This window comes from Aedes aegypti, chromosome 3 (genome assembly GCF_002204515.2).
Source record: "Aedes aegypti strain LVP_AGWG chromosome 3, AaegL5.0 Primary Assembly, whole genome shotgun sequence".
Taxonomy (NCBI): domain Eukaryota; kingdom Metazoa; phylum Arthropoda; class Insecta; order Diptera; family Culicidae; genus Aedes; species Aedes aegypti.
The window spans coordinates 342,489,325-342,503,505 of record NC_035109.1 but is presented as its reverse complement, the minus strand read 5'-3'; the positions used below and the strand labels follow the sequence as shown (position 1 = coordinate 342,503,505).

At 36.4% G+C, this 14,181-nt stretch overlaps 2 protein-coding genes and 1 long non-coding RNA gene across 5 annotated transcripts in view; 1 reads left to right on the top strand and 2 right to left on the bottom strand.

Moving 5' to 3' along the window:
* LOC5579101 overlaps positions 1 to 14,181 on the bottom strand; it is a 127,917-nt gene that overhangs the window by 65,274 nt on the left and 48,462 nt on the right. Inside the window, exons 2-3 of one of the 3 annotated variants that reach the window (XR_002502182.1) lie at positions 518 to 733; positions 206 to 457 (exon numbers count right to left, since the gene is read on the bottom strand). The exons of the other annotated variants lie outside the window; for them this stretch is intronic. The gene's annotated coding sequence lies outside the window, so the exon portion shown is untranslated. Of the gene's footprint in view, positions 1 to 205; positions 458 to 517; positions 734 to 14,181 lie in introns of those variants that run through there. 3 annotated transcript variants of the gene reach the window in all.
* On the bottom strand, positions 6,293 to 6,800 carry LOC5579096. Its single transcript, XR_002502185.1, has 2 exons — positions 6,605 to 6,800; positions 6,293 to 6,544 (listed from the first exon to the last, which is right to left on the bottom strand). It is a non-coding gene; the product is annotated as an uncharacterized LOC5579096 (long non-coding RNA).
* On the top strand, positions 10,971 to 11,611 carry LOC5579095 (defensin-A-like). The gene is made up of 2 exons (XM_001657239.3): positions 10,971 to 11,162; positions 11,227 to 11,611. The coding sequence occupies exons 1-2, from the start codon at positions 11,048 to 11,050 to the stop codon at positions 11,406 to 11,408; spliced, it is 297 nt and encodes a 98-aa protein (XP_001657289.2). The 5' UTR covers positions 10,971 to 11,047; the 3' UTR covers positions 11,409 to 11,611.

The following is a 14,181-nucleotide window of genomic DNA, read 5'->3' as shown; positions in this document are numbered from 1 at the left end:
AGTGCTTTAACTCTTCGTCATACTTTTTTTTTATAGTAGCTTTTGACATCTGGAAAGAATACAACATTAAAATTGTACATCAATATTTGAAATATTTGTTGAGATATTAAAATCATGCTTTCACTCATTCACCCCTCTGACTCATTGTCACCCCCATCTAAGGTGATATATTAAAAAATATCATATTGTACTTAGAACAAAATGATTATGCTATCCTGTAATTAATCTTTATTGTTTATTCAGAACAACAGATTTTCGAAAAACATTTTTTTCCATAGATTCTTATTATTTTAAGCACAGCAAATGCAAGATCTTCCGCTGCATTCTCCGTCCTTGTAACCAAACTTTTTGCAGTTGCTATCACAAATTTGATCGTGGACACAATTACCCATGCTTCTGCATCGATTACGCTGTTGTGAAAGACTAGCCCTTGCCAGGTTGAGGTCGTTGTAGTCGACTGGAATGATCAGAAACGTTAGATACTTTATAAAATTAAACTGCTGAATAAATGTTATACCTTCTAATTGATCCAAGTCCTCGTGTTCTACTGAGCTATCTTCTGACTGAGCACTAACAATTGAGGCAAAGCACAGGAGTGCTATACAAGAAACAATGGTGAATTTCATGATGGCGATTTGTTGGTTCGCTTAGTTAGTCTTCAGTTCTAATACGAAAGAAATGTGGCTTGATACTGATATCGTCAAGAGTGGTAAAGTGCTTCTTTTATATCAATCTAAAACAGAATAAGAAAGCAGAAAATCCCCGTATTGCATTTTTCTTTGTGAACTTTAATGTAGATCTTATCAGAAACAAAGTAATGCTCAAGTTACAATGATCTTACCTTATGATTATGGTGCAATATCTCAGCCTTTGCTGATATCAAGCAACCGTGACACTTTGTTTGGTTCACGCTTTGAGCGTACTTAATGATAAAGTAAAATAATATTGTCACTTTGTTGACACTTTGTAATCAATCCTATCGTAGGATCATGGAGTCATAATGCATAAATGGAAATACAACATTAAAAAATACATCTGGAACTTTTCAGATTTTAGTTGGTCAAATGTGAAGAATAAGATTTTAGTTATTTTAGACAAGCTTAGATTGAAAATTTTGCATAAGAAATATTTTGACGGTTCTGACTTTATATGATTATATGATTAAAGGTACCCCGAGGCATTCTTCTTCTTGGCATTACGTCCTCTCTCGGACAGAGCCTGCTTCTCAGCTTAGTGTTCAATGAACACTTCCACAGTTATTAACTGAGAGCTTTTTTTGCTTTGTAGCCACTCTAACCACTCGGCTAAGGAAGGCTCCCGAGGCATGTGGGACCTAAAAAATGGTAGTTCAAACAAAATGTTCAATAAAATTCATTAGATGGTTATGAAATATTGAAAATTTTAGAAGAAAGGTTGACAAATTTGTTAATCCACCTTTAAATAATAATAGTTGCTATTAAACAAATAATCTATCATAGTATTTAATGTTGGAGACATATTTGAATTAATTAAGATATCAATCAATCCACTATTCAATTATCGATACGTAACAGTTTAAAAACAAAATGTCCGTTGAATTCAATATCTTAAGGTAAGTTGAAAATTCTTTATGAAAAGCTTGAAGAGGATTATCAGAAGATCAGATATTCCCTTGTATATGCTAGTCATCAAGAATTTCTTTTATAAACTTCCAATTACTGTCGTAAATGTGGAAATGCTCTGTTCTTTCTGTCATGTTCCAATTACCAAAGGCCAACTTAATTTAAAATATAGCAGATAATGTTGAATATATTCATACAAAAATTTTATGAGATATTTTTTACAATTATCAATAACTACCGCCAAAAAATAAGATCTTTTAGTTGGTTTTTAAAGTAATCATTGAAAAAAGCTCGAAAATAAGATCTTTTTAAATTAACACTTTTAGAATATTATAGAATATATCTCACTTTTAGTTGGAAAAATACTATTAAAAAATCTGACAATTATGTCCATCATATGAACTGATATTAGAACGCTGTATGGAGCTTGAGTGGAAGACGATTTTTCTAATTTGCTTTTATTGTTTAGCCCAATGTCTTCCCCTCGATGGAGTGAGAATGGGCAATTTTTTTTACGTTTCCCATTCAATGAAATACAAACGAATTTTAAATACTTGTTCAGCATTTGCAATTTCATTACCCTTGAACATATTCTCATAGTCATAAGTAGATTTCATGTAAAGTCATGGAATGGTTTAAAAATCAATCAGGACATACGCATTTTTGGCCCAATCTTACCCCCAACGACAGTACTTTTCGTGGCAACTTCAAATGGAGATAATTGAAAGTAAAGTTTCAATGAACATGAAAAGTATAGACTCGCTTTAAATCAGGGCTACTTGCGGTCAGACAAAAAAAAAAAATAATAGTGTCTTTATGACCAATATTATCATAAAAGTGACATAATAACTACAAACAGAAGTCAAAATAAATGTCCAGAAACAAAACCAAACAGATCAACACAACTTTAAAATTATGTTGAATTGTAATTGAAGCACCTTTAAGTTATTTGAAATATTTCTAAACCGTAAGCTTAAAACACATCCAAATAATATAACCGCATTACAATAGATATGAAACATTATCAAAAGACAGATTGTGGCTGAGATATGGTCAATCTTGTTCGGGATATGAAAAGGCATAGGCTACAATTCGAGCATTCCAACTAGTAGAGAACAGCTCCTGGAAATACAAAATTCGTGGTAAAATCTATGTCAAAATTCTTCATCATTACTGGCGTACTTATTCGCCAAAATTCATTGAAGCTGTTCCATACGCCACAGAGTTGTCAAACAAATTTCTGAAAAAATATCGCGCATTTCTTGATAAATTCCAGGAAGAAATGAAGGGTAAATCTACGACGGTTATTCAGGAAGAATTTTTCGGTGAATCCTTACAAAATTTGAAGATAAATTTCTGAACCATCTTAGTTTTAAGAGTTGAAGAGGAAATAAATAAATGCTGGAATGGGACAGAACCTGCTTCATAGCTTAGTGTTCTTATGAACACTTCCACAGTTATTAACTGAGAGCTTGCTTTGCCAATTAACCATTTTTACATGTATATATCGTGTGGCAGGTACGAAGATACTCTATGCTCTGGGAAGTCGAGAAAATTTCCTACAGGAAAAGGTCGAAATTTGAACCTACGACCTTCAGCTTGTTAAAATAAAAATTGGATATGGAAAAAATGCGACACTTTGTTTTGGGTGTAACTTTTTATCATGTGGGTAAAAATTAATTAAATTTTGGGTAATACTAGTTGAGAGTGTTATGTGTGCAAAATTTTATCGCGATCTGTCAATTAGTTTTCAAACCAGAAGAGCTACGTCAGCAAATCTTAGGAGCGGTGATCGATAATCCTGATCAGTCGCACAGATGGATTGGCAAAATTCTTGGAAGCTAACATTCCACCGTGTCCCGCGTTGTGAAGATGTTCCAGGAGACGAAGACCATCGAGCGACGTGCTGGAAGTGGTCGAAAACCGAAAACGGAATGCCCAGAGAACGCGCGGAAGATAAGGTAGTACTTTAAGAATAACCAGAACCTTTACACCCGAGATGTGGCCGAAAAGGTCAATTCGTCGAAGTGGTTCGTCCAGCAGACTATGAAGCGGGCTGGGCTACGTGTTTTTAAGGTCAGGAAGGCACCAAACCGGACTGACAAGCAAAACACGGTGGCCAAATTGCGTGTCCGGAAGCTGAACCGTAAGTGGCTGGACAAGCCAGGCTGTCTCGTCATGGACGCCGAGACATACATCAAGGTGGACATCAAACAAATCCCCGGTTTCGAATTCCGGAAAAGTTCCAGAAGAGAACCTGTTGTGGTAGGCGATCTGCGAGTGCGGACGGTACAGCAAGCCGTTCGTTACAACCGGCACCATAATCGGACAGATTTATCGAGAGGAATGCTTGCAGAAGCGCTTGCTTCCCTATCTTCCGCTCTGACCGTGGTCCTACGCTGTTCTGGCCGGATCTCGCTTCGTGCCATTACGCCAAGCCTGCAATGGATTGGTACGAAGCGTGGGACGTTGATAAAGTCTCGAAGGAAGCGAACCCACCAAATATAGGGTTTTGTTCTACTTCGTCGTAAGCGCTACTATTCGTCGTATCAAATTTTAAATGTTCCACTACGGCGGATATTCAAACTTACCTGCAACATAGATTCATTATCCAAGTGTAATTTTGTGAAAGCTTTTATGGTTTGTACACTTTTACACCAAAAATGCAATAAAACTACTGTATTTCGGTAAATAACTTCAGTTCAATTATCCACTTTGCACTTTTTCACCGAAATGGCATGGACGAACACGATTTGAGAGAAATGCTTAGCGATCGACTGAGCCACACCACTTTTCAACACAAATTCTTCCCGCTTTCGTGGGTGACTTACTTCGCCGGGCACTTATTTTCACTATGGAAAACCTTCGTACTCTTCAACGAAGGATTTCATTCCTATCACACGCCGTCAAACTTCAATAAATCACCAAATTTTACGAAATTTCCTCAACCGCCGCGTATAATTGAGAATGTAAACAAAGTTCAATTTGTCGTACTGAGAAAAAAAAAGCTTGTGCGCATCAATGTGTGCGCGACGCTCGACGTAAAATTACGGTTCCTTTGATTGTGTTGTTTTCGCTGTACTGTGAGCAAATGCCATTATTGTATGATCAAAAGGAATTGTGTTCATATGTTTGTGCTGAATTTTGATGACGAACAATTAATTTTAAAGGAAATTAGTATATTCCATCATGCTGAAGAAATGGAGGGAGATGCCCGTAGATCTATATATTCTAGTATACCATTTTTTTAGCGTTGATATGCTGTGTTTTAACCATTCAATACACACAGTGAGCCGTAAGCTGTGAGACGAATCTGAAAACTGATTGCGACGGAGTTGAAAATGATACGACGGACTGAGAATACGGTAAGATGCATTTTTTTGCATTATTTTCAAAAAGATATCAAGATTTATCAAAATGTTATTGAACAATGCTAAAGCCGTTTTGAGAAAGAATTGTTTGGCATGCACAGCATCATTCACTGCAATACTGGGAAAATTGCAGTTCTCACTGACCAATGCTTACTACGATGGATACTAGCACATCACCCTACCAGAACTTCGTCTGATCGAAAAGTTTCGGGCGATAATGAAGAAGTTGAAGAAAAGCGGAAAAACATTCAAAACCGATGAAGCTTTTAAGAAAAACTGAGAGAAATTGTATAAGAAAGATGGACAAGATCTCTCTCTTGGGAAAAGAACTTCAATAAATAAATTATGCCAAAACATAGCTAATATATAGTTAATTTACCTCTGAAAGTTTTAGAAATATACGATTAAAAATGAATTTATGGTGATCATTTTTGTGTGATCAATTTTTTTCCGAGTCTAGTCATTATCTTAATGATGAAATTTCTACTAAAGTACTTTTCAACTTAAAATTCTGATCGAGTTTCTTGGCGAATAACTAGAAATAATTTCAAGTTTCTGACAAATTTAATAAATAATTTTACAGAAAAGTTTCAGGCTTCTTCCTCAAAAGAGTTTTGTTAAGCTTCGTTTCAAAGGAAGGCCCAGGATCTCTTCTAGATATTTGCTGTTGATAACTTTAAAAGTTTCATCATAAATTCAATTCGCAATTTTCACCTCAATTCTTTCAGTGTTAGCAAAGAATCCCTCCTATTCACTTTATCAGATCGAAAAAAATGTTCGTGTTAGAATACCGAAAACCAGTAAAACATTACTGTCCATGATTTTAGTGCCCATTTATCTGAAAAATTGACTTTAGTGACTTTTTATTGCAAATAGTGGTTTTTTAAATACCAGATCGTAAATAGTGACCAAGTTACTAAAAAGTGACTCGCTACCAGCCCTATTAAATTCATCCAAAATTTCAATTCTCGCGATCTAAGAATTACAATTTCGATTCTCGTTTAAAATAAATTTCACCTATTCAAATGTGACGGAGCGTATAAGACGCATTGAGGCGCACTAAAAATGATCTCACAATGCACAACGCACCGGCGAGCAAGCAATGTGACTTCAGAACATGAGGCTACAGCACGTGCACAGTAACTCTAGTTCCGGCGATAGGGGATGATCTTCTGCGTGGATTCCCAAGTGTACATCAATCTTTGGAATATTTGTTGAGATATTAGAATCATGCTTTCACCCACTCTCACCCCTCTGACTCTTGTCACCTGCATCTACGGTAATACATTGAAAATATATAGTGATTGCAGAACAACATGATTATGATGTCGAGTAATTATTCTTTATTATTTATTCAGAACAACTGATTTTCGAAAAACACATTTTTCCATAGATTCTTATTATTTTAAGCACAGCAAATGCAAGATCTTCCGCTGCATTCTCCGTCCTTGTAACCAAACTGTTTGCAGTTGCTGTCACAAATTTTATCGTGCACACAATTACCCATGCTTTTGCATCGATTACGCAGTTGTGGGAGACTTGCCCTTGCCAGGTTGAGGTCGTTGTAGTCGACTGGAATGATCAGAAACGTTAGATACTTTATAAAATTAAACTGCTGAATAAATGTTATACCTTCTAATTGATCCAAGTTCTCATGTTCTGCTGAGCTATCTTCTGATTGAGCACTAACAATTAATGCAAAGCACAGGAGTGCTAGACAAGAGGCAGTTGTGAATTTCATGATGGTAAGTTGTTGGTTTAGTTAGTTAGACTTTAGTTCTAATACGAAAGAAACGTGTCTTGATACTGATATCGTCAAGAGTGGTAAAGAGCTTCTTTTATATCAATCGAAAACAGAATAAAAAAGCTGAAAATCCCCGTGTTGCATTTCCCTTTGTGAACTTTCATGTAGATCTTATCAGAAACAAAGTAATGCTCAAGTTACAATGATCTGACTTTATGATTATGGTGCAATATCTTAGACTTTGCTGATATCAAGCAACCGTGGCACTTTGTCTGCTCACGCATTGAGTGGTCAAATTGAGATTGGGGAATAATATTGTCACTTTGTTGAATCAGTAAAATGGCATATCGGGCCTGCACAGGATCGCGGATGCACCATGACATAAATGGAATTACAATATTACACATTATAATACAGTATATATTACTTTACTGATTTTAGATGGACAAATCTCGAAAATTTTCAAAATTTTGGCTTAATGTGTTACTTGGTTTCTAATATTTATTAGAGGCATTTTTCGCAAGGTTCAGAGTAATGACAAATTCATGTCGAAAAATCAATGTAATGTACCTTAAAAATTTATTGACGCATGTTACATCCGAAAACTTCTTATGTCATCAAAATCTAGTTTGCAGAAAATATCATTATGCTTTTGAGGACTGAATCAGAAATAAGTTCGAAGCATATTTGAAAGTCTCAAAAAGTTAGGTTAATGTTATACTGTAGCCATGGTAGGGTTGAAGCACTGGTATTGGCCATAACACCAATTGTGGCCATAGTGGATACCCAGTGTTTAACACAGCAAACTAGCACGAAACATTTTGTGTTTAGTAGAACAAATTCACATGAGAGATTTCTTCTTCTTGGCATTGACGTCCTCACTGGGACAGAGCCTGCTACTCAGCTTAGTATTCTTATGAGTACTTCCACAGTTATTAACGAGAGCTTTCTGTGCCAAAGTTGCCGATTTCGCATTCGTATACCGCTAGCGCATGACGGCTCACCACAGTAGCATGTCCGAAAGAACTTGAAACTATTGAGAACCAGAGCTACAGGTCCAAAGCCCTGATAAAGGTGGATGGTTGTGATGGCTATGACCGTGGTCATCATGTAAAGAACAAGCGGATAATGCTGTATCGTGTCAGCACCGAGGAGGCAGCCCCTCTAGCACGATGTAGGTAGCGCAACCCTGGTTAGGTGGCCTATCGAAGACTCTTCACCAACCAAGAAAGGCAAAAGTAGAGCAAACGGATTGATTTTACGGCAACAGACCCGGCAACGAATAAAGGACAACGATTGGAAAGTTGGATCTTGGAACGTGAGAACTTTGAATGAACCCGCGCGTGTTGGGCTCCTGGCTCGTGAACTGCGGAATGTCGGTGTGAACGTGGCAGCTATCCAGGAAATACGCTGGCCGAGAACCGGAGAACGCGAATTCCGAGCGGTGGACCCCATCGCCAACACTTCATTCAAGTACCACATCTACTACAGCGGTGGTGACAGAGCAGAACGTGGAGTTGGCTTCATAGTGATTGGGAAGCAGATGAAGCGAATTATTCAGTGGAAACCGGTAAGCGACCGAATCTGTGTGTTGAGAATGAAGGGCAAGTTCTTCAACTACAGCCTGATCAGCATATATGGGCCAACGAACGATAAGCTCGATGACATGAAGGATGAGTTATATGCGAGCTTGGATAAGGCCTACGGAGAGTGCCCAAAACAAGACGTCAAGATAGTCATCGGCGACGCAAATGTGCAGATCGGGAAAGAAGATTTCTTCCGACCTGTCATTGGAATGGAAAGCCTTAATTCCGTTACCAATGATAAAGGCCTGAGGCTAGTGACCTTCGCTGCTGCTAGAGGGATGGCAATCAGCAGTACTTACTTCGCACGAAAGAATATCCGCAAACACACCTGGCGACACCCGAGTAGAGATGCCGGCTCCCAAATAGACCACGTGCTGGTTGATGGGCGACATTTCTCAGATGTCATTGATGTCAGGACCTTCCGAGGAAAAAATGAGAACAGCAATAGCCCCTTTGGTCCCGAGGCCTTCAAAACACGAAAAAACGGAAACTATTGAGTTTTTCCATGTAAAAAACACACTTTTTGTGAAATTTTATATTTTTCCTGAAAAGTCAAAATCTCTAGCCTTCATTTCGTCCAAAAAGATTGAAAATCGGTCGAACGGTTCAAAAGTTATAATTATTTTAAAAATAAAAATTTTGCAAAATCGCGATTTTTCTGGTCACCCTATTTTGGAAATGGTCACCTTAATCAAAAAATCCAAAAATACGTGTATCCTTATTTCGGATAAGGAATAAAATAGCAAATTTTCACGGAATTCGGTGACCCACTAGATCGGTTTTTCATGGAATGGCTGTATTATGATATCATAAAAGAGTTAGTTACTTATAAGCTATTTATTTTGATTGCTTTGCGATAAAATATGATAAAATATTTGGATCGCCTGACAATTTGAATAGCTTTATTTGTTATTAAATACTACTTCAATAGCATGGTTTGCTATTTACTTTTATTTACAGGATGGTTACTAATTCCTATCAGTAAAGTAAATGATCGTAGATAAAAGATGTAAGTATGAATTTTAATTTCCGGTGTACATCCTGTTTTGCATATCTATAAAGTTTGTTTTGACAAAGTAAAGATTAAATATTTTTCCATTTACCTTAGTTTTTAGTGTTGTTTTAAAGGCATTGCACCTGGCATGCACGTTTTCCACAGATATGTATTTTTGACTAAACTTCGCTGAAAAAAATGCCTGATTGAAACAGCATGTTACCACAATCTTTTAGACTAACTAGGAAATAGCATAAGACTGATTATGGAGAATTTTAGCGAAAATAATATGTCTTTTTTGGTTAAAATATATGCTTTTGAATAACGTGCATGTTAACTGCAATGCTTCTGAAACCACGCATGTGGCTGGAAATTGAGGTAAAAATATTAATATGTTATCTATGTATAGCGAAGTTAAATGTTCTAGATGTCCAAAACTGGATATGCACTGGTAATTAAAATTCATACAACCATCTTTTTTCTATGATTACTGATTTTACTGACAGGATATAGTAATCACCCTGTAATGCGTACTCAATAACTAATTGAGCTCTTGAAATCATTTTGCAGCCTTTTTATTATAGACTCAGTGTTTAAAAACTTAAGCCTGTTATTTTGCATCCTGTTCGCACCTAAAGTGCATAATGTGGTACACTGGTATTTAACTCTAAGGACATATAGGAAGGAATCCCAATCATGGCTGGAAAAATGGCTTCCTCACACATACAAACACATTTGACGGTGGTTCACATTTATTTCTCAAATTATTTCACTTACCTATAATGAATCAATCTCAAATTGCTAAAGGAATATCAGAATACTTTTATCTTTCAATTTTCATAATTTGGTAACTAGTAATTAGTCAAATTTTCACAATTCGTGCTAATTTTCAACACGAGCAGCGAACGTTGCTACGTATGTTTACGCTTATTCACCCGTGAACGGAGGACACTTTTTGTAGAATTGTATCACTTTCGTAACACGTAGGACATCGTACATAGTTTACTTTCAAGACTTATATATGGAAGAACACCTTCTAGTTGATTTCTTAAGGATGTAACTTAAAACTTTGCAGAATCGTGCTTAAAACAATCACCCGATCACAATTTTTCGCTTTTTTCATTTTTCTATTTTTGGGTCGGCTGATCGCTTGCAGTGCTGTCAGGACTGTTGATGTTTAAAAGCGACATCAAGCAATATTATTTAGTCGAAGTGAAAAATACTCAAACCGATGCAGTGATAACTGGCAACGATGTCTTATTAATAATAACTTCACTATTACCAACAGTTACGAGAATATTTCTTGAGTACCACTACTTTCACACAGAAATTCACGGATTCAACGGAGTTTCACCTTAATGATAAAGTATTCGTTTGTCATGCTTTTCTAGTTGGATATGCTGCCTAAGTGTATTGCTTCTAAATTAAATCAGTCGTACGTACACATAATCAAATATTTACAATTGCATTCATAACTCCTTTCGCGACTGTGAATCCCCCAGCGTTTAAGGATCGTTCCGGTGATCCACCAATCGTCCCGGTGCGAATGAACCAGATCGCTCATTGTATGCAAATAAGCTTGCTCGCACTTTTACGCTTTCGGTGATTTACACGGTAGCGTAAGGCGGCAGCTCATTCATTCTTTCTCTCAATATAAATTCGCTCAGCTGTTTGATTAGCACATCATTCAATTCCACAAGCTCGTTCAAGAGATATCAGCTCTCTTCCAATCGATCCCGAAAGGACCAACCATGCAGTCCCTCACTGTCATTTGTTTCCTGGCTCTGTGCACCGGGGCCATTACTAGTGCCTACCCACAGGAACCGGTGCTGGCGGACGAAGCTCGCCCTTTTGCCAACTCTCTTTGTAAGTAAATTTACATATTTGTAATCAAAGAAAACTCTCTATCAAGAATTTCTCTTCATCACAGTCGATGAACTGCCGGAGGAAACCTATCAGGCCGCCGTGGAGAACTTCCGCCTGAAACGGGCCACCTGTGATCTGTTGAGCGGATTCGGCGTTGGTGATAGTGCTTGTGCTGCTCATTGCATTGCCCGTGGCAATCGGGGAGGCTACTGCAACTCCAAGAAGGTGTGCGTCTGCCGGAATTAATATAGTTTCGTGCCTTCGAGCAAATTATACCTACTTTCACAAATGTTCCTATTAAAAAACAATTATCCAGATTACAAAAAGTTGTACATTTTTTTAACCGATTCCCATAAATTTGATCAATGGACATCTGTGCACTTTTTGTTTCAATTAAGCCGCATTGTTATTATGATCAAAAAAATAAATAAATGAAAAAATATGTTGTATCATTTTGAAGCTATGTTACTAAGAAAAACTTTTGTAATGCCTTAGTATTCAATATTGTAGATCTCATAAAAAAAAAATCATTTTATTAACCCTAACACCACAATTTCTCAACATCCAACGCCCAAATTTCAAGATACTGTCGTCGTGGATAAGAATGGGTCAAAAACACATATGTCCAAGTTTATTTTCGTATACTTCTTGCGTTTCGAGTTCTATTTTTTTGTATGAGAATTAGGGCAGTTCAAAGATTTAAAAATAAAAATCCATTTTCCCATTTCTTTGTTGCTATCCTTACGATTAAAATAATATTCTGTGCAATTTTCATGATTTTCGGTAGAGATCTATTCATACTTTCAAAAATTTAGAAATTAAATAATTCTATATCGTTTTTCATATATCTCTATTTTGTTGTGCATATTACAAGGATTCTACGCAAATGTTGCTCTCTATAATATTTTCTTTTTCTTCAAGTAAGTACACCATTTTCATTAGACCACGATTTCCCCACATGTTTTATGTCTGATATTGAGTGCTGTGCGGTACAGAAAGATCTCCCTTCAATTGAAATTCAGTCAGTTATATATTACATTTAAATTTGCTATAATTGGGTTACAATCGAGAGGGTTAGAAGCAAAGGGAAGTAAGTGACATAAACCTTGTTTTGAGAAAATCGACTTTGAAGTTTATCAGCTATTTTTCAATCCATACCAATTGTATGGGAGTCAAAAAATAAACCCATCTTTTACGAATTACGTTATATTCTTTATTGAACGCGAAAATCACCTTAGGGGCGGTCCATTAATTACGTAAGGGCTTATGGAGGGAGGGGGGGTCTGAGATTTCTTACGCGCCATATAATTTATTTTTAATTTTCATATAAAAAATCTCACCATGGGGGGAGGGGGGGTTGAAAAAGCCCGAAAATTGTCTTACGTAATAAATGGACCGCCCCTTAAACTACCATTGAAAAGCATGAAAACAGAAGAACTAACTGAATTAGCTTAAGGTGGTTATAGAACGAAGCCACACCTCAAATTTTCAAGAACACAAGACTTGAGAACCAAAAAGCGCTCCGCGTTGAAAATTTATCCCATTGATCACCACCAGCAGGCAAGCAATTTGATTGGTTTTAAACGCGAACTGTTATCAGAATCTCCAGTCTTGTGCACTTGAAAATTCAAAGTTTGGCTTCGTTTTATAATCGCCTGAACTCAATATCGACCCAAATGTCACTTACACCTCGTTGCGTTTGAACCCCTCAATTGATTTTAGTACCGTTTGGTCTCAAATTCCGAACAGTCTAATATTCCGAACACGCGTGTTTTGTTTGGAGATTTCACTGAAACATTTCAGTGAAATATGTCAACAAATTTCAAGGAAAGGGAAGTCATATTATTAATTCAAATGCTTATAACAACGATAACTTCAAAACCCATGCATCTATACACTTTACTGCCCATATCTGCATATTTGTCACATTCGACATTTTTGGCAATTTCGAGTTAATACCGGGGAGAGTCGTCAAATGACAAATACTTTCGATCAATTTACTCAAATCTGTAAAATTGTTCTCGAAAATTTGAAACAAATGTCAAGTTGTTTTGTCACATTGGCAATTGTAACCGCATAACAGTCACATTGAGATTATACATGAGCCTCGTAATGCAGTATCAACAAAATTTCTATCAGTATTATTTTCTGATTATTCACCCAATATGCGATATGAGTTGTAGAAAATTTCAGCATCAAATAAGCACTTCTGAATTCTTAGTGATTTTTTGAAATTTTAGTTCCCTCTCATACTGCAATAAAATGCAAACTTGATAACTCATTTACTCAATGCCTACTTTTGTCGAATGTTACAAATATGCAGTTATGGGCAGTTTAGGTTTGTTCCATTTAAAAAATAATAGTCTCAAAAATATGTCAAGCGTGTAAATAAGATTTTTTTAACTTTGTTTATGTTTGACAAAAGATCGAAAAGATCATTAAATAAAATATTTCGCTAAACTGACTGAAAAATTCAAGCAGTTTAGGAGATAAAAAACAGAGAAGTAAAAAAAAAATGTTGTTAATTTTATTTTAAACCGATAATTTTAATGATTTTAATTAACAAGAAGCGTAACAGATTTGATCTTTTCACATTTTGGAGTCCTAGCAGGCGTGGAGAAAAGGGATCGTTTGACAACTGCTAGGCTTTTAGACGTCTATATGAAAAATGTGGCAAAAACCATACCACAAGAACGTTAATTCAAAAACCAGAAACACTCAAAAGGTACACCGAAAGTTTGTTATTTTTCGACATATATCGGAACTTGACTTTCTGTTGAAAATGCTTCGATATTTTTGATATGATAATAAATACAGTTCCTGCTTATAGCATGAATGTCTCTCTTATTCCACATTTTTGGCACATTACCATGGATTACGGAAAGAGAAAGCACCGTAATGCTGGTGCAAGAGACTGTTGCGTTTTACCGGAAACTCTTGAAGATTGCGAACTTCTTCTCAAACATCTTGAAGAGAAGAAGCACAATTTACGAAAAAACTGACCGATTGTTCAGCGTCG